The sequence below is a fragment of the Canis aureus genome, chromosome 26 (genome assembly GCF_053574225.1).
Source record: "Canis aureus isolate CA01 chromosome 26, VMU_Caureus_v.1.0, whole genome shotgun sequence".
NCBI lineage: Eukaryota > Metazoa > Chordata > Mammalia > Carnivora > Canidae > Canis > Canis aureus.
In genome coordinates, this window is record NC_135636.1 from 35,440,490 (window position 1) to 35,461,639 (window position 21,150).

Here is a 21,150-nt window from a genome sequence, read left to right on the forward strand (position 1 = left end):
AGGATCGCGCCCCGAGCCAAAGGCAGGCGCTAAACCGCTGCGTAATGGCTACTTTTTAATGAGCATATACTCTGCACTTTGTATACCATCTCATTTCATTTTCACACTACTCTGGAAATGGAAGTGTTATTCCCATTTCACAGGCTGGTGGGGCGGAGGTTGGACAGTTAAAATGGCTGAATAATCCAGAATATGATTGTATTTATTTTTTAAAGTGTCATCAGAATGAAACTATATACATCTGTGTGTGTATATGTTTATATATGCCACATATATATTACACACACATACATCTTTCTCTCCCTCTTCACCCTTTCTCTGTCCCCAAAGAGATCAGAGACTTCAGCTCAGGAAACATTTCCCAGGCACATTGCCCCCCTCTCTCTTTCCTACAATGCTCACCATCTTTCTGTTTCTCTATTTCCCTTGTCTTTGTCTCTCTCCCCCTCTGGTCTTTCTTTCCCTCCTCTCACCCCTCTCCTCTCTCTCATTCTCTCTCTCTCTCTCTCTCTCTCTCTCTCTCCTTCTGTGGCCAGAAGGCCTACACTGACTGTCCTTTGGTCTGCATTGCCTATTCAAACTCCTAGCAAGGCAGGCTGTGTCACTGGCCTTCGTTTCTGCAGAGAAACAGCTTGTTTAAATCTCCAGCCGGACTCTGTCCCCTTCCATGGGGCAGGGTGATGGATGAAGGCAATTATGGTCAGTGTGCTTCCATTAGGGCCTCACCAGCCCCAGGTACAGTGGGCCCTCTGCGGGGTTGGCTAATTATGGTGTGGAACAGTAATGGGAGGGGCTCCCAGCAGTGGGACTGGGCAGCAGAACCTCACAGGCTGAGCATCTGGACTTGGCAGCGGCCCAGGTTCAGCATATTCTAGCTGGGGCTCATTTGGTTTATTCCCTACTTTGGGGCCTTGTACCTCCAGAGCCATGCCCTGCCCTGTCTGGGGACTTCATGCCCATGTTGGGGGACCCACAAGCTTTGGACATGATGGCCAGGAGTTTGACCTTTGGAATGGAGCTGCCTGGCTTCAACTCCTGAGCCTGTCATCTGCTAACTGGGTGAGCTTGGGCAAGGACTTACTCTTTGTGCTTCTGTTTTCTCACCTATAAAATGAGGACAAAAAATGGGATCAGTCTCACAGAGTTGTAAGAGTCAAATAATATGATTCAAGAAAGGTACTTAGTAGGGTTGCCGGCACATAGAGCTCAAGCAGTGCAAGCTATGATAGTGGTGTCAGTGGACCACTTTGTTCAGGTCTGACATTAAACTGGGTGGGTAGAAAATAAGTCTGTTTTACAGTGGAGGAAACAGAGGCTCAGTCATATGAAATGACACAGGCGGAGTGTAGGAGAGCCAGGACAGGAGCTGAAGGATTTAAATTCTAAGCTCAGTTGCTCCTTCCCCTGTGCTCTCCTGGGTGCCTTCTGGCCACTCTAACCTTTTCCTCCTCCTGCCAGGATTGCCACATTCTCGTTTTCCTCTGAACTTTTGTTCCTGTCTGCTCAGTACAGAGCCCCACAATCTTGCAGCCTATGGGAGTGGACTGGGCATGTCCAAGTTCATAGTCACAATGAGAGTGTTGTCACAGGGGAGCCTGGCCTGGCATTTGGGACCTTTAGCTTCTCACCTCAGCCCTCCTATGTAACCCTGAGAAACTCTTCCCATCTCTGGGTTTCAGCTTCCCTAAATGGAAAATCATCTCAGCAATTCTGCTGTGAGATGTGTGTTTATCCTGCAGAAATACTGCGGCACTTGTGCAGAGCTGGAGGGACCAGCAGTGTTTATTGCAACATGCCTGTAATAGTGAAAAATTGGAAACAATCTAATTATCCATCAAATGATTGTAACAAATAAAGATAATGGAGGGGGAGCTCTGCCTACAGACATGGGAATATGAGGAAATGTGTAAAGATACATTGTTGAATGCCAAGAGCAAGTCATGCAATTGTATATACAGCACAATCCTATTTATTTAAATAAACTTGTCTGAATAAAATAAAAAAAAAATAAAGTTGTCTGTAAACTCTACATAGGTATATGGACATACAGACAAATGCATTTAAGAAAGATCTACAGGCACCTGGGTGGCATGGTTGGGTAAGTGTCCAACACTTGATTTTGGCTCAGGTCATGATCTCAGGGTTGTGGGATCGAGTCCCATATTGGGCTCCATACTCAGCTCACTCACTCTCTCGCATATAAAAAAATCTTTAAAAAAAAAAAAAAGGTCTAGAAGACTGCACAGAAGGCTCTTATTAACAGTTACTTCTGGAGAGAAGCAAGGGATGGGGTTGTGGATACTGGGGTGACTTTCACTTTTTATTTTATACAGCTTGGCACAGCTTTAATTTTTATGATATTGCATTAGTATGTAACCCACCCTCCCTCCCTCCCTCCCTTCCTTCCTTCCTTCCTTCCTTCCTTCCTTCCTTCCTTCCTTCCTTCCTTTCTTCCTTCCTTCCCCAAAATACAGAGGCATGAGCTAAGGATTCTCTCCGCTTCAGCCTCAGCCTAGATGGTATGGTGGGTCTGTGGTTCAGAGTGGGGGACTGAGTACATGCACATCTTGGGTCCTCCTCACCCAGGGTCGGGGAGGGTCTCGGGCTGTAAGGAGCATCCCAGGTGTTTGCCACACCTGACTCTTCTCAGGGACCCAGGCCAGCTTGTTGGAGGGGTTCTGAAAGACTGGGAAGGGCAAGGCAATGCTCAAGCTTTCATGTCATGGCCCTTTAAGCCTGGTGGCTCCAGAACTGGTTCTGGCCAGTTGTGCCCTGGTGGCTACCTAGGCCACAGTCTAGGGTGTCAGCCCAGATTTATTTCTCTTCCCTGGTCCCCAGCAGTTCTTTCTGCTTCCATTTCACAGAAGGTTCAGCCTTCAAGGGCCTGAGCTCAAGGGAAAAAAATGCCTCAAGAAACATCCAGAGGCAGGAGCAGCCCTGCCAGCCAGTGTGGCTGGTTATCTGCAGTCCGTGGGAAAACCTGCTGGATTTCAGAAAAATCAATTGATTTCTGCTCCATGTCACTTCAATCTCTTTTTAAGAACTGATTTTGTTGGAGTTATTTTCAATGTCATAGAGCTTAAAAGGGCCTCCAGGGCAATAGATTATTGACCTGGTCTTCCAGGAAGTATCTTGAATATGAAGTGAAATGATTTTCTAATAACCCCCCAAATTAGTAAGCCAGAGAAACTCTGGCTTTCTGTTATATCTCATCCGGCTCTCACAGTGTGTTTATATTTGTCCTGAGAATAATTTTCTTATTTGTTAGATACACTGCAGTGGAACAGTCCTTTAAGGAACACAGAGGTAGAAGAACCTTGGCTCCTTGGCAATCAGTGGTGAAGGCAGAGCAACAGGTAAAAGCCACAGCCAAGTGCAACTTCACTGGCCAGCTTCCACAGCTTATGGAGCTTCTCCATCCCAATCTCATTTCCCAGCTCCCTCCTTCTTGTTCACCACCTTTCTTCTCTTTATAACCCTCCCACTTCTTTCCTCTTGACTTGTTCTCTCACTCTTTCTCCCTGGGTCTCTTTTTCAACTAGGGTCGTCTTTTTCAAATAGAGTCTCGTGCCTCAGACTCTTCCTCACATTGTTTGCTTTGCACACTTGCCTTGCCTCTACCTTAATTTGTCATAATTGGAAAATTAACTACATTTACATCCTTGCTGTATTCTTAGTATTTAGTGCTTTCTGTACTGAATTTAAAGGCAGAGGAAACAGAGTGCATATTTCCTGCTCTCAGGGTGACAAGAAAATTACAACCCAAACAACAGCCTTAAACTGAGATGCTTTCTGTATGGTATTCCTGAAGGGTTTTTTTGGGGGGTGGGGTGGGGAAACCCTTGAGAAAGGGGGTTTCTGTAACCTCTGAGAAGATTAATTTTCATTCTGATTCTAATTTTAGATTTTGATTAATTTAATGATTATATAGTGACTGCATTGCAGAAATAGAAGCACAAGGACTTCAATTTGCCAGATCTGGCCCTTCCTTCTTTAGCAACCCAATAACTGGTGCTGTTGTCCTGTTGGGGTGTTTGAGGGGCACAAGAAAGACAGAAGTGGCCCTAGAGTTGAGAAATCCAGGCTTGAACCCTTGCTCAGCTGTTTATGAGTTGTGTGTGGCTCTGGGCATGCCAGCCTCTCTGAGGCTCAATTTCCTCACATGTGGAATGAAATAAATAAAGCTACTTTACAGGCTTGTGAGGATCAAGTAAGAAAAGTTAAATGAAAATGTATGACCCATCCTAGGGGCTTAATAAGTATGAATTAATTGTCCTTTCTAGCCCCTTATGTGCCTCTCTCATTCCATCTGGGACACATGGAACTATGTTGGGCTCTGGGGACTTGTGGTATTCTAGGCAAGGGTCAGCCATCCTACAAAGTTCAGTTTAAATGTCACCTCCTTCAGGAAGCTCTCCTTGACTTTCTACTTCCCAGGCTGGGTTGGTTTGGGCTCTCTTTGTCCCGGTAGCGCTCTGTCCTTAGCCTGTGTCTGTCACAAGACAGTGCCTTCCCCTAGGCATGGGTGAAGTATTCTCCATTCTGGTTCAGTCCCAGGGCAAAACAGAACACTCTGGAAGCCCACAGGAAATGTGGAAGCCTCTATGAAACTTGGCACTGTGTTGAGCACTTTACATATTTATATGCTCTATCATTTTGACCTCATAACTGTGTGAGGTGACCACTATTATTATTCTCATTTTACAAACAGGGAAACTGAGTCTCATAGGGATTAGGTAATTTGTCCAAGATCACACATCTGGCAGTCTACCTCCAGAGCTATGTGTACCACCACTATCTCATATGGCAGAAGAAATGAAAGAAAGAATAAAAAAAAGAAATGCATGAGTCACATGGCCTTGTAGGACCACTGAGGGTTTAGTGATATAATTAACTTCAGTTTGAACTTGGTCATAGTGAAGTTATAGCAGCCTGAGAGACCAAATCCTGACACTTCCCTCCTCTCTAGTAAGAGATTTGAATAGCCTAAAATCCCTTACCTGTCTTGATAAATACAAATACAAAGAAATAAATAATGCAATAGCTTTTTTCTCCCTCACAATTGAGACTTTGCAGTCATAATTCTGCTCCAAGCAAGCAAATTCAAGGAGGTAGGGAAGGAGGGTGATGTGGCTTCTTAAGCAGTCCAAAATAAATTTCCCAGGATAATTACCAACCAGAGTAAATTCCATAAATTTGATTTAATTGGCACCAGGCAAATGAAACAGAGAAGGAAAATATTCTTCTCCTTAAAGTCATTGGGGTATCTCAGGAGCAGAAGATGAGAACATCAGGAAAATGTAATAAAATGTAGAAGTGAGATTCAAATCCAGGTTTATTGGGCACCGAAGGCCATGCTTTCCCTCCTGATTCTGATTCTTCAAGAGAACTCTATGAATCATAACTTCAGGAGGTCATTGATGAAATCCTCCCTGACCTCAACCCATGTCCTTCTGTGCCCTAGAATTCATCTCTCAGGTGAGTGAGAAGTTGAACAAAATTTAAGATTCATGTTCTATTTGGATCTCCCACCCTTTCCATGTCACTCAAACTTTGGCCTTTCTTGGATTCATTACTTGCAAAACGAAGGTCAGTTACCATCTCTGCTACCCCTGCCCTCACCCCACTGATATTCCACTGGCAGATCCATCAAGTGAGGCTCCCCCTGGATCACATCCTGTACTGGACGATGATGCCTCCCTTCTAGGTCTTGCGATGGGTCCTGGAGCTGTCCAGCGTTCTGAAACAGCCCACTATGAGCCTGGCTTAGTGAATCCAGCTGTAGGCAATTACAGACTCATGCTTCAGGAAGCTTCTGCTCTGGCTTTCTGCCTCAAGTGCACTTGGGAACGTAAAATACATGGGTAACTGTTAGTAACTGTAAGCAAACTCTCACATTTTGCCGTGTGCTGTGTTGGAAGCAAGGGATTGGTGTGGCAGTTCACAAAACCTCGCAAGGGAAGTTGGTAAGATTTTTGTTTGGTGTTTTGCAGTTTGTGAGCCCCTTCCACACATACCATCTTCTCTGTGGTACTGTGGCCAGATTATTGTGCCCATGGTACAATGAGGATGAAACTGAGCCTCGGGAGACATTTCCTATTCCATAGACTGGCACTAACAGAAGACATGGGGCTATAGACTTCCGGATTATCCATCTTTCATCTTCCATTTGTCCTCTCAACAAATAGATTTTGATTAATTGATTTAAAGTTAGTTGGGGGCACAGAGAGGAAAAAACATGGTGGTAGACCTAGAAGTTTGCAATTATGTGTGTATTTGGGGAGGGCAAATTAGGTAAGTACACAAGTAGGGATAATAGAAGACAAAAGTATCAGCTCTGAGCTTCATCCATTCATTGATTGAACAAATATATATCAAATGTCTCCTATGTGCTAGGTACTCTGAGTAGCACAGGTATATGAGAGTAAATCAGATACCATCCCTGCCTAGTCTAGAAAGGAACATAGTTATTAGAGAAGTAAATGAGTGAAGCTCATAATCACAAATTTTGATGAATTCTATTAAATCAGCAAATGAATGAAGTATTGAAATGGAATAAAGGGGAAGAGGGGAGGACCCTACTTAGGTAATGTGATTAGAGAAGACTACTCTGAAGATATGACATTTAAGCTGAGATCTGAAGGCTGAAAATTCACTTGGGATGGCATAGGGTGTTCCAAGCAAAGAAAATAGCATGTACAAAGGGCCTGTGGCCAGAGTTTGCCTTGCTGGAGGAACTGCAGAGGTGCCCAGGTAGCTGAAAAAATGTGAGTAGGAGAGTGATAGGAGGTGAGATTTTAAAGGTGGGCAGGAGCCAGACCATGCTGGGCCATATAGGCCCACTATTTGAGAGTTTGCCTTTCTTCTTTGTATTATCAGTTTCCTGGCAAAGAATCGGGCACAAAGTAAGTGGCCATAACTGGATGTCCTAGATTGGATACTCTAGAAGCAGATCCTGAGACAAGAAAGTGAGTGCTAATAGTTTATTTGATCCCAGGAAACACCAGTATAAGAAGAAGGAGAAGAAGACAGGGGAAGAAAGGAGCCAATAAAGGTACCACATGGAACAGACTACTGCTGTGGGCAAGTGGGGCTCCTCAGGAAACCTCTGGGAGAGAGTCCAACATTCTTAGATATTCTAACTGGGGTGCAAAAGAGTTGGTATGTTTATGCACCAACTTCCATCAGTTACTGGTTGGAGGCTGCTCCTGGGGTGAGAGGCATAAACTCTTACTTCCAGCTTGCCCAAGGACCAAGCAGGCAGTGTCTCAGGGGTTTTCATTTGAAAGTGTTCAGGTTTGTGCACAGGAGTTGGCGGTGCTGAGGGACTATTGGTGCTTATGGTGTTTGCTCCAGCAGGCATCCAGTATCCTTTCTGGATAAAACCCAGATGTAAGTGGGGGCTGAGGAGAGCAAGGGCAAAGGAAGGAGGAAATGCCACAGTTATTGGCAGAAAAGAGAAGAAAGGCCTCACGCTTTGGGGGACACCCTCCCCAGAGATGGCATTGGGGAGCAGCTGGGCCCAGGCGCTTGCTGAGGTCAGAGGAGCAGGCAATATTCTGGGAGCGTCAGATTTCTCACCTTCATGAGAGTAGGCGTGGTTTCTCAGCTCTCCTCCTGGGGTCAATCTCAGAGGCTTCTCCTCTGTGAGGCTGAGAGAACTCCCAGCTCTGTTTGCTTTTAGAATGAGGGTTCTTCTCAAGATCAGCCATTAATACACTGTGGGGGAGGGCAACACCAACCAATTCCATGGGTGTCCCATGCCAGGCATGTATACCCCATTATAAGGGAGTAGATGAGACTTAGAGGCCAGACCAGGGATGTTGGAAATCCCTTTAGAAGCACATTCAAAATAAGAACTTGTGTTCTCTACAGAATCTTAGGTGATTAATGAGAAAAATCATAGAGTCTTCCCTTGGCTATATAGGTAATAAAACCAACATTCCTGAGCTTATTTTTGTAGCTTGTGAAAGGCTAGCTAATAAATGATCTCATTTGCTCCACCAACAACCTAGAGAGGCAAATAATACTGTTAGCCCCACTTATCAGATGAAGGAGCTGAGGTTCAGGAAGCGTTAAGTGCTTTGCCTCAAATCCCACAGGCAGTGAATAGCAGAGACACTCTGTGTTTTTCTTTCAGTGACAGGGAGCTCTTGACCTTAGGGAAATTTCTTCATTTTTACAATGAATTGACAACTGATTCACTATAGTACTATTTGTAGCAGGGATATTGGAAATGACTTATGTGTACAACAACAGGGCATCAGATGCCATGGAGCCAGTAAATCTGAGGGCTGAGGTCCATGAACCTAGGCAGATAAATGTAAAGGATGAAGCTTACACAACTGGGCTGTAGGGCAGAGTCAGCGAATTTTTGCAAAGGGCCAGGTAGTAAATATTTTAGACTGTGCAGGCCATGCTGTCTCAGCCACAACTTCTCAACTCTGTCAATGTTTTTAGTAAAACCAAACAAAACCGAGCTATAGACCATATGTAAATGAGTGAGTGGGGCTGTGTTCCAATAAAACTTTATTTACAAAATCAGGCAGGGGACAGATTTGGTTTCCCGGCATGGTTTTACTGACCCCTGTTGTGGAGGACATTTCGGAGATGACATTTCTATTTCTGTCACTAGATGGCGCCCCTCCACTAGTGAGGTGAAAGGAGGGCCCGGCTGCTTTACCTGAGGACTTCCAGGAGTGGATTATGCAGGAATTACCACAGTAGGGTGGGACCCAAGAAGTGTCTTATTATAATTCAAATTACAGGAAAAAAAAAAAAAAACCCACACAGAATATTTACTGTGTTCCAGGCACAGTTCCAGGCAATAATGTGCTGGTAAATATTTTTCTCTTAGAAAAAAAAAAGAAAGAAAAAAAAAAAAACCCTTGATTTGTAGCTTTGTTGATTTCTGTAGTGAAATACTCACATCACGGCTGTTTTCAAGTTACTAACTTGCCATCAATCTGTTCACAAACTTCCTCATGTTAAAAAAACAGAGTCTTAGGATCTCCCAAGCCAGCTAGAGCATACCACTGGCACAAGGTTTTTTATGTTCTTACATTTGTTGTTTTTACATTCACCTGCTGAGGTAGGTGATACATAATAATAGCAACAACTAACATTTCTTGAGCATTTGCCATATGCAGATATTCTGCTATGTGTCTTACATATATTACCTTATTTTTGCAGTCTTCACAACTCTATACAGCTATAACTATCAGCCTACTTAGTGGATGAACAAGTCGAGGCTTAGGGAAACTCAGTAATTGTCTGAAGGTGATAATCACCAGGATTCAACTCTTGCAGTTTGACTCCTGAGGGCCAGCACTCAACCAGAACATAGAGTCTTGCCTATGCTGTTGTTGGGGAAGGTATAGGTGTTTATATCTCTTTTGTAGCCAAAGAAAGGTATTAAAAAGGCCAGCTAGTTGCTGGTCACATTAGGACTAGAACCCAGTTCTTCTTGATCTTCGCTGTTATGTTTTTTCCAAGTGCTCAGGGGCTCGGGGATGAGCAGAGTTTAACCAGTTATTACTTACAGAGAAGATGAGTATGAGGAAGGATTTGAAGGAGGAGAGGGAGACATGTATTCTTATTGAGACAGATGTACTCCCACAGTGAAGGTGTAGAAAGAAGCAGAACTATCTGCCATCTGGCTGGGGGGGGGCAGTGAGGTTTTCTTGATTGTGTCAGAAAGGGTGAGCTGGAGATGTTAGGGGAAAATGAGAAAGGGAGAGGGGTCTGGTGTTAGTTGCTAAACTATAGGGGTATATGCAATGTTCTCTCAAGCAGAACAAGCATGATGAGTTGGAGCCAGGGAGGCTGATGGGGAGCAGGACTCAGAGCTGACCTGACCACTGAGGATGCACCAAGGGATGAGGTCAAATGTCTGATGTGGAGGAAGGTGACAGTGGAACTTGTAATGCTCTCCTTCCCTCCAGTCTGCTTGCATGTGGGAGATGAGATTTTTAGGCTCCTTGGATATTGCATGTAAAGGAAAGGGCACTTAAAATAAGAAATGTGGACTTGAGCTTCATCCCTGTCCATTACCAGATGCACAACCTTGAGCAATTTTACTAATTTCTCTGAGCTTCTGTTTATTCATCTTTAAAATGAAGTAATGAATGTTAAGACATCTAGTCCAGTACCTGACAGACCGTTGGAAGTCTAGTAATCTTTGCTCATTCATTCATTCCCGAATGTCGATGTCTTTGGGGGTGGAGTAAGGCAGGGCCACAGTGTTTCCATAGTCTTCATGACACACACACAGACACACACACACATGCACACGTGCATGCCTACACATGCTGGGAGTGCTAGTCCAGGTCTTGGCTGTTCCTGTTCTACTGAATTATTTTCTGTAAGGGCTTAATTGAGAGCAGACTACAAGTCGAAATAAAGCCAGGTTTTACCTTGCAAGCATTAAGCATATTTAGAAAAGGCCTAAGAAATAATATCAGTTATGGATATATACTTTTTATCTTCAAAGGAAACACTCATGAACATAGACATTGGGAAAACTGACTGCACATCTATGTGCCAGTTATTCTATTGCAAGATGGGATCAGGAATATTTGTGGGGCAGCAAAATTCAAAATGACCTAGTTTCTCTTAACTGTCCGTCATGGTGAGATCATCTAGGATCTCATTTACCCGGAAGGCACTTGTCCAGCAAACTCAGTTGTCTAGAATACATCTCAGAACCAAGAAAGAAGCAAACTATACCCCCTCCATTTCACCACCAACACAGGCATACAAACTCATTTGTGGCTAAAGTAGATGTCATCAAATTCACGGACTCCTAATGAATCAATCATCTTATTTGTAGAACAGAACCTCAGCTCTTCTGAACATACTTAGTCTTAGTTATAATTTTGATGAGAATGGTTATCAGGTTTTCCATCCCAGAGATTAGAAGCAATTGGTTAGAAGGGATAGTGGATCTAAATTTCCTATAAGCAAATTCTTTGAAGTCAGGAAGAAGGATCCACTGATACTTGATAGCAGAGGGAGAAGGTGACAAGGCAATTTCAAAACTGGAATATTTGCAGCCATTTGGTGTAGGAGTAAATAGTTCTCTACACTTTACTGGACTTGAGGGTATTGCTGTATCTGAGCATCATCATTCATGCTTGTCGCAAGCTCATTCAAGTCACCTGGAAGAATTTAAATAGTACTTAAGAAGGTAGGGCTTTGGCCTATTCATTTCAGAAAGTCTTCTCTGCAACATACTTTTTTTTTTTTTTCTAGTTGTCCTTAAAGGAAGTACATCTTGTCATATGGAAATTTTATATGCATGGAAAAATTCCTCTCCTGGTAGGGTCAGATTACCGGGGCATTGCTGTAGCATCTTCAGTTCCTTCTGATTAGCTGTAAAAGGTGACAACCCTCAGTGTAAAGCAGGCCTTTTCTCATCTTTTCTAAAGCACTCTCTTCTCACTCCTTGGTTGTGGGATTTGATGAGCAAATTCATTTCTACCTTCTCCCCTTATGAATTTGTGCACTTTGATTAGGACCTCTTTTAGGTGACCTCTTCACAGATTGAGGCAGTTTGATTCTTAAAATCTGTTCTTCCCTATAGAGCATTCCATCTAGTCATCTACCTCCTGCCCCCTTAGTCTAGCTATGATTCCTCAACACTTTGACGGGGGTCATGTCCTCTCTGAAGACGTCTTTGAGGTGCCATCATTTGTCCAAGTAAGTTAATGACTCATTCCTCTCTGCTACATCTGCCCCTTCTCATATTCTTTTCATTGTTCATGATCTCCTTCCTTTAAGAGTAAGAAAGCTCTTTATAGGGAAGTAGTGAATCTTATACAGGTCTGTGCTTCTAGAATTTAGGAGTGTCTGTGGCTGCCACGTACATGTGCTGCTCCCTCCAAGAGAACCTGTTGCAGAGTGACTGGCCACCTCCTGGCTGTAACTTCGGGCTCTCCCTGTCACGCAGATTAAGGTTAAACTTCCCCAGACTGCTTCTGGCCCAGACCAAACATTTCAAGAGTCTAGAGCCACATCATTCTTGCCCAAATGGAGCTCCTCCAAGGGGCAAACTTTTTCTGGATAACATGATTTCAGGCATGCATGCGATCTGAGAGCACTTCCTTCCCAATCCTACCTTTCCTCTCCCACAGATGTCAAACTTGAATCTCTGTCTGAGGGCTCTTCTCACCTACTCTTGTTCTCTTTGTCCTTCAGAGGCATTTCCCCCAATAATGTCCTGCATATCTAATCCCATCTTGGTGTCTGCTTCTCAGAGAACCCAAACCAAACTCACAGAGTATCTGTTGCATAATGGATTCCAAAAAGTGTCAGTTGAGTTGCATTTATTTTGGTTTTATTGGTCACCAGATATGGTCTTAAACAGATCATCCCTTCAGTAGGAGGATTGTAGAGTTAAAATGGCTAATCATACAACACTAGCCAATGCCTCCTTAAACTAAAATGAACTGTCTCTGGGTGACTTGGGAGTCTCACTATGGATATTTGTTAACTGAGTAGCGAACCCATTGATATCCTCAGAATCTACTGAGATGTTTAAGCCTCTTTTTCCATGTGTGAGTGGTCCCAGATAGCTGTACATTGAGTTAGCATAACTGTTTTCTAGCAGTTTTATTTTTCTGTCACTGCTTTGCTATCAGTTTTTTTTTTTTTTTTTTTTTTTAATACTGGAGCTGGGAGAAACTTCATTCATAAGGAGATCTTTAGAGCATATAATCATCAGGCACTAGTCAGGTACTGGTAATTCAGGGTTAGATATGAAACAATCCTTTCCCTTAAGGTGGGAGCAAATTCCAGCTCCTCATTTTACTGATAACAAACCAATTTGGCAACATTTCTCAGCAGAACCATTCTGAAAAGGAACATATAGGAAGTCAATATATAATGACAGTAATGGATTTCTTCAAGATGGACAGGTGTGGATCCAATCTGAACCTTTACAGTGCCTTCTGGGCCTTATGCCTGAGCCAATTCATGATGGCATGGAATCACCTACCTACCCAGTCCTCACAGAAAGCTCAAGATTTCTGTGACTAATCAACATACTGAAAAAGATGTTACTGTATGCTGACTCCATCAACAGGGACCTCATGCTGCTCGTTTAATTGTTGATTTACCCTTATGAGAGAATAAGAAATGCAGTGACTTGTGGAGGATGCTAGGCATTAGCTTGGAGGAGTATTGGCTTTCCTGCATGGTGCAGAGTAATTGGGGTCTGGAGACCTGGGTCTACTCCTAGCTCTGTCACTAAGTCTCTGTGTGACCGTGGGCAGGACATTTAACCTCTTTATACTTCAATTATCTGCAAAATTGGATCATAATAAATGCTACCTTATTGTAATGTTGCTAATAAGGGAATTTCTATATGAAAGCATTTTATAAATAATTCAGCACTATATAAAGATAAGAGATAGTAATTATTAATTTCAGTCTGGCACATCCTTTGGCAGGATCATTTATTTGTTGAGCATGCACCTTAGTAATACTATGTGTCAGGTACTGTTCTAAGTATTTAATAATTCTACCCAACATGAGATGTATTATATATGTAAACTGTTATTATCATGATTTTACAGATGAAGAAAGTGAGGAATAGAGACATTGAATAACTTGCCTCATGTAACACATCTAGGAAATGGCAAACCTGGGATTCTGATGTAAGCAAGCTGATTCTATGGTCCATGGGCATAACCCCTATACTGAAGGACAGAATGTTCTGGCTTTCCTTCAAGCTGGGAATTGGGAAACAATATAAATAGACACAGTCCTGTCCTTAAGGTACTTACAGTCTGTACCTGGGGGAGGGACAGAGATTAATAAAAAGTATAATGTCTTCATCATGAGAAGTGATTATGTACCACATAAGCCCTGAGATCCACTTCTAGTGATTCTCGTCTCTTGGTATTCACATCCTTGTGTAATCCCCTCTTCTTCAGTGTGGATTGGATTTATGAACTTAATTCTAATGAATAGAATATGGCGGGAGTCATGGGTGTCACTTCTGAGATGAGTTTATAAAAAGACTGACATGGACACCTCTCTCTCTCTCTGTCTCTCATATCATTTGTATTAAAGGAAGCAAGCCACCATGTTGTGAGCAGTCTTGTACCCCCAAGGAGTGGTAAGTGAGGCCCTCCATACAGTGGTCCATGAGGAAGTGAATTCTGTCAACAACCCCGTGAGTGGACTTGGAGGTAGATTTTTCAGCTCTAGTTGAGATTTGAGATGACTGTGGATCCTACTAACACCTTGATTGTAACTCAAGAAAGACCTTTTGCCAGAAGCACTCAACTAAACTCCTCCGGAATCTGTGATATGATACATACTTAGTTATTTTAAGCTTCCACATTTGGGTTAATTTGTTACACAGCAATAGATGACTCCTACATGCCAACACAAAAGCTTTTTCAGAATAGCTTTTAGAGGAACTTAGTCAAGTTGCGATTTAAAATGACAGATGTTTGCAAGTAGGGAAGGGTATTCTAAAGAGTGGAGCAGTCATAGAGGCCAGATGGAATAGTCAAGACTATTGACTAGAACACAGGGTGTGGTTTGGGGCAGAAGTGGGAGATGAGGTCGGAGAAATGAGTAGGTATATGTGATGGGCTAAGAAGGCTTGATTATAAAGTCAGATTCCCCCTGTGAAGTCACTCCCCAGAGATTTTTGTGGGTTATCTGAATGAGAAAGTATAGGAAGGCAAAGAATCTGAAAAATCCTTGGAATATTGGACACTGTAAGTCTATAAATTCAGCAGCCTTCACTGCAATTGATTTCAAGGCTATAGTTCTCTCTGCCTCAGGGGTTTTTATTTTATTCTTCTTCTAATCATTCTTTATTGTCATTAATGTTATAATAAAATGCAATGCATGTCGCTTATTGCATGATTATGAGGCTCACTGAAGACTTACTTTGCTCCACCCCCAGTCTCAGACAAAGATCTGGGAGGGTTCCCGTGGAGCTGCCACACTTCATGTGGATGTGGTGGAGAGTAGGGTCTGAGGTGGGCCCTTGCCCTCATTTCTACAGCATGTAGAGGCTCTGGCCCCATCTGCAGCCTGGTAAGAGTTCTACTGCCATGGTTAAGAGTGTAAGTTATGAGGTTGGAGAGGCCTGGGTTAAACCCCTGGTTTTCAGCACTATGTGTGTGGGCCTGGATAAATTACTTAACCTGTCTGAGTCTCAGTGTATTTGCCTGTGAGTAGGGAGTGAAGCAGTGCCAGCATTACAGGTTGTGGTGTGGATTCAGTGAGATGACATGTGTAGTGTGCATGCACAGGATGTACTTGACAGCATGTTGGTTACTATTATTTATAGTGCTTCAGAAGGGTATTTCCCACTCAAATTCCTTTTCTTTGTCTTACTTTTCCCCTGTTGCTGACTGTAGAATGATTGTATGTACAAATCATAACTCAAGTCCTAATTATGGTCCCAACACTTTCTTAGTAGTAATCTCTAAGCGCCAGCTATGTTTTCATGTTATCAGAATCAATATATTGGGTATGCTAGTTATCTATTGCTGCAAAACATTTTACCCCAAAACTTAGTGGCTTAAAATGATGCACATTTATTATCTCATGATTTCTGTGGGTCAGGAATCTGGGCACAACCCAATGGGTCCTTTGCTTTCGGATCCCTCTCAGGCTGCAATCTCACTTGAAGGATTGACTGGATAAGGACCCTCTTCCCAGCTCGCATGGCTGTTGGCAGGATTCATTCCATTAAAGTCTGTTGGACCTGTGGCCTTGGTTATTTGCTGGCCATTGACTGGAAATCACCGTCAGCAACTTGCCACATGGGCATCTCAAGCTTGCTTCATTGAACAAGCACACAAGAGTCAGGACAAGAGTGCGAGAAAGAGAGACATAATCTTTTGTAACCTAATCTCAGAATTGACATCCCATCATTTTGACATATTCTGTTCATTAGAAGCAAGTTACCAGATCCACCAGGAGGAGGGGATTACACAAGGATGGAAATACCAGAAATCATTGGGGCCACATCAGAAGTTGCCTACCACTCCAGGGGCACCCTATTTGCATGTCAGTAAAACATACCACCACTTGGATAAGAGTACAGTTGACATCTATACTAATATCAGCACCCTAGGATTTACTAGGAAGAACTCACCACTCTATGACACTTGCTCCCCTGGCAGGAGCCCATGCTCTCTCTTAGTCTCCTAATATTTGAAGATTGAGTCTCTGGTCAGAGGCTCTCATTGTGACAAGAGTCTTTACATAGGGTCCTCTCCACAGTGATGGCTGAAGGGGACCATCTCAGCACTCACATGGGGGTTAATCTCCATGTGCTTCTACTCCAGTGCCCACCCTCTTCCCACCTCTGCCTAATTATGTGTGTGCTGCTTGTGTTAATATGAAAGATCCTTTCAGACAGATCAGTTGGTTTTGTACTGGCTAATTTTTTGCTGAGAAACCCTGTGGGAAGTTTAAATTATTTGATAAAGCTACTTCTGTTTGGTTGGTTTGCGCCTGTTCTGACAGAACCAATGGAGGGAATGTCATGAGGCTCACTGAAGGTCTTAGACCCTTTTGGAGCTTTGACACTGATCACTCTCTGCATCTGGAATCTGTGGTCACAGGTTCATGTACCCTATCCTTGGTTCCTTGACTCCCAGCCCAGTTGGAGCTTTAAGACTCTGATGGGGGTTACCCCAGGCTCAGGGGTGAGCCTGGAATCCAAAACAGGTTTTGGAGGGCAAGTCATATCCCTAACACCCACATGCCATATTCAGCATCCCTTTCAAATGCATCTCTCAAGAAACCCATGCTTTGTTTGGGATATGAGAGGTCAGCTAAGCCCACATTCAGATTTTCACTCAACATTTTCCCCGCTGCTTTCTCAGGTCCCAGGCATTGTGTGTTGACAGAATTTATTTCGTCTAATCTGCACAACAGGAGAGGTGTATATTTTGAGTCCAAGTTATGAAATATTAAGGAACAGAGGTCCAGAGAGTTGAAGCGACTTAGGTGGCAAGAGACAACCCAGGACTGGAATTCAGGCCAGTGACACTCTGAATTCTGGGCTGTTTCCAACATACAGCTCAGTAGCAGTTTCTGAGAAACAGAACTTCTGACCAGTTCTAACCATGGGGGAGGTAGCATTGACATCTGTCATCCCTGGCAATGGCTCTAATAGAGTCACTAGGGTCTCTGTAACAGAGACCCCCAGCCTAGTACCCTCTCCTCCCACAGCCCAGCCAGTGCTTATCTACCCTCCAGGCTTCAGCCTGGCAGCCCTGTCTATGACAGCCTCCATGCCACAGTCCCTGAGTGAGTTCCTGCTGCAACAGTGAGCATATTGAATTGTAAGCATTTGCTGCTTTCCCCAGGTTGGTGAGTTCTGGAGGATAGGAGTTGCATACCATTGCTGGCACCCGACAGAGTGCCTGGTAGCAGATAGGCACTCAGTATAAGCCAGTGGCGCTCAGGGATGACTGTAGCCATCACCCAGTAGAAGCTCTCAGGATTGGTTTTTATGCCTAGAATAATGCCCTTAAGTTCCAGGCGCTCTCCATCTTAGCCCTGACTGCACTGGCTTGTGATGGAATGTTCACTCATTTGCCCCTGCTTTAGTTTGTGTTGTTCCCAAAGTCAATCTTGAAACAAGGGTTTGGGTGTGGTAGTTTACATGGGAGGGGGTAAAAGAGCAAGCTGCCTGAGAGGGGCAAGTAATGGGGAGCAGATTGTGGCTGTGGGTAACTGGGCTCCATCCCACTAGAGCTTTCCAAGAGGTGGTGTGGAACAGACCTCAGGGGGGTTCCACTGGGGTGAGGAAGCTTGGAAATTCAGCCACCAGCTCCTATCCCTCAGTGACTGTCCTGAGGTCATCCGTGTACACAGAAACTTTGGGTAGATGCCCTCTGGGGTAGTATATGGGAAAGCACAAGCAGGATACCAAGAGTACCTACTCTTCTCCTTGTTGGGGCAGCAAGCTCTAATAAACCCCATAGTCAAGGCTTATTGAGAGCTTGCTGAGAACCATGCATGTGTATGATCTTTTTTTTTTTTTTTAAAGATTTTATTTATTTATTGAGACACACAGAGAGAGAGGCAGAGACACAGGTAGAGGGAGAAGCAGGGTCCATGCATGGAAGCCGACATGGGACTCAATCCCAGGTCTCCAGGATCACACCCGGGCTGCAGGCAGCACTAAACCGCTGCGCTACCGGGCCGCCCCACATGTGTATGATCTTATGTAGTTTTCCCAACCATCGGATTTCCATCATCAGCTCCATTTTATGGATGGGGAAGCTGAGGCTCAGAGAAGCTCCCTAACTTTGTCCAGGCTGGTGAGTGACAGAGCTTGGCATCCTTCATGGGTATGTCTGAATCCTTACCCAGTGGCCATTCCACTCCATCCACCTCTGACAGCACTTTACAAATAAGAGGATGATGGGGTTTACTTATTTATTTTTTAAAAATATTTTATTTATTTATTTGAGAGACAGAGTGAGCAAGAGAGAGAGTACATGAGGAGGGGCAGCGGGAGAGGCAGAAGCAGGCTCCCCACAGAGCAGGAAGCCCGACTCGAGGCTCAATTCCGGGACCCTGGGATCATGACCCAAGCTGAAGGCAGATGCTCAACTGACTGAGCCACCCAGGCGCCCCAGATGATGGGGTTTAAATGTTGATAAAAGCAGGAATCCTGGAGATCATTTAAAAGTGCAGCATGAGAAGGTCCAGGCCTGGGCTAGCCACAGGCTGGATGAGAAAGAAAAGGTGAAGAAACAGGAGAGGAGAAGCTCCAGGTGGCAGGTCCAGGTCAAGGGCAGCAGCCAGCCAGACAGATGACAATGCAGGTCAGGACACATGGGGAGACAACAGTGTGGGGAGAGGGCAGAGAACTAATTGCACCTCCAGATATACCCAGAAGCCCCTTGCAAATCCGCAGAGATTTTCACAAATGCGCCAAATAGAAAAGGCAATAAAGTATCAGTGGGACCAAAAGATCTCCAGCTTGAATGACTCATTTGGGTGTTGCTCTGGTTTGCTAACCCTCTAGGATCACCCTTTAAGTAACAATATGCCAGAGCTTAAAGCACCTCCCTTGGAGATTGGTTGGCCAGGTCTTTATTATTCTGATGGAGACACGAAGAACAGCCAGAGGAAGTGGCTCCTGCCATGGCCACAGAGCAGAACCTGCTGGGCATTCCAGTTCTCCCTCATGAATCAGTTGCTTCCATTTACAAATGAACTTGCAAACTGGGGCAAGTCAGTTCCCCCTTCCACAGCCTCATCATTATCTTCTGTAGAGAGAAGCAAAACTCTGGCCTGGTTGTGTGGCTGTGAGGTCATAGGAGGTCATAGATGTGAGTCTGTGGTCCCTGCCCATCCTGTGGCTGGTACAGGTTCACATGGTATCCCTTAGCCCTGCCCAGCCCAATCTTCAAGGGATGCTGGGCTCAGAGCTGGAGCCAACAGTGTGAGAGGGGTACAGGGGACTCTTGCTCTGCCTACACCTCCACTAAAATGAGGAGCCTCTCGTATCAGACCCTGGTCCCCCTCCTTCTCTTCCTGAGAGAGGAGATGCAGTTGCTGTGTGATTCCAGGGGAGTTCCTTGGCCTCTCTGTTCTCCATCTCCATCTGTGGAGTGTGCAGCTGAATGAGATGGCTAAATGTTCTGATCTTGTGACCCAGTGACATGAAGAAAGATGATGGAAGGATGCAGGTGATGTGGGTGAAGGCATAGGTGAAAGCATGGGTGTTATCTGACTGCGTCCTTGCAAGCTGGAGGCATGTGGCTTGGAGGAGGGGTGAGATGGGCGTCGTAGTTTGAATCAGTTCATTTGTTGTGCATCAGGCTCAATGCCAGACAAGGTGTGGATTGTGGATTGCTAAGGTGTAGGAGGCATGGCTCTGCCAGGAGGGGTGTGGGGCTGCCAGCACTGCTTTACACAAGGGACTGTTCTAAACACTCTAAATGTGTTAACTAACTGCATCACTGCCACACCTTATAGGTGGATTCTATTCTTGTTCTCATTTTTTTAAGAGAGAGAGAGAGAGACAGATTAAAAACACAAGCATGGGGTGGGGAGTGTAGAAGGAGACGGGAGAAAGAATCCCAAGCAGACACCCCACTGACCATTGGCCCAATGCAGTGCTTGATCTCATGATCCTGAGATCATGACCTGAGCTGAAACCAAGAGTCAGATATATAACTGACTGAGCCACCCAGGTACCCCTCTGGTTCTCATTTTAAGAGCAGGAAACTTAGGCACAGAAAGGATTAGTAGCTTTTCCAAGGACTCATAACTAAAAAGTTACTGAACCAGGGACTGAATCCAGATGGTCTGACTCCAGAGCCTGTCCTCTTAAACCCTACAGGATGGGACTTCACTGACATCCCTTGAACAACTTTGGTGTGCCAGGCACTGTGATAGGTGAATTACAGACGTGATCTGCTTCATCTCCCCAGTAATTTGGAAGGAGGAGATTGTAGTATTCATTTTATGATAAGGGAGACAAGCTGAGAGAGGTAAAGTGGCTTTCCCAAGGCCACACAGCTCACCTGTGTGGGGACCCTGGATTGGAATACAGGCTGCTCTTATCAGCATATGAGGAGAGAACAAGCCCAGGTTACATTCTAGATTAAGAATCCCAACAGGAGTACCACCAAGGTGTGATGCAAAAATGCAAGAGTGAGTCCAACTTAGCGGGATGGGGGGGAGGGATTTGTGGAGAAGGTGGGGTTTGAGTGATGCCTTGAAGGATGGGTAAGGTGGGATGGGGTGGAAGGGCAACTGCATGAGGGCAAATGCACAGGGACATGGGAGCTGGGCAAGCAAGCAGGAGTTGGGTGAGGTAGGGCAAACATGGAGAGCCTTGGGTTCCAGGGGAGGAGTCTGGACCTGATATGTCATCAGTGGACAGCAGTGGTGGGGGAGCCACAGGTGGTAATTAGGAAGGTGCTTCTATGGCCCCCTGAGTGTGGGAGAACTCTTCCAGAACAGCTCCTCCCTGATCCTCCCTATACCCCTTCCCTCTCCCAGATATCATGTCCTGCTATGTTTGGGGGTGTGGGAGGACTATTGGGGGTTGTCTGACTGCTGATACTTGGTTTCCCTGGGATCTACCACCTGGTGGTTTCATTTATCTCTCAGAGGACAGCCTTGAGGAGCTTCCTTGCT

The 21,150-nt window shown here is 44.6% G+C and overlaps 1 protein-coding gene across 47 annotated transcripts in view; it reads left to right on the forward strand.

The window, feature by feature from the left end:
- The window catches only part of LOC144298368 (uncharacterized), a 234,434-nt gene that overhangs the window by 144,941 nt on the left and 68,343 nt on the right, over positions 1-21,150 (forward strand). For 12 of the 47 annotated variants that reach the window (XR_013365354.1, XR_013365345.1, XR_013365340.1 and 9 more), the window contains one exon: positions 3,269-3,356. The exons of 27 other annotated variants lie outside the window; for them this stretch is intronic. Coding sequence is in view for 4 of the 20 variants with exons in the window: in XM_077873209.1 (XP_077729335.1) it covers positions 3,269-3,356; positions 6,880-6,905; positions 6,998-7,052 (169 nt within the window). In the remaining 16 variants the exon portion in view is untranslated. Of the gene's footprint in view, positions 1-2,034; positions 2,099-3,268; positions 3,357-5,707; positions 5,967-6,879; positions 6,906-6,997; positions 7,055-21,150 lie in introns of all 47 variants that reach the window. 8 more of the 47 variants (XR_013365348.1, XR_013365351.1, XM_077873209.1 and 5 more) reach the window with 4 other exon arrangements.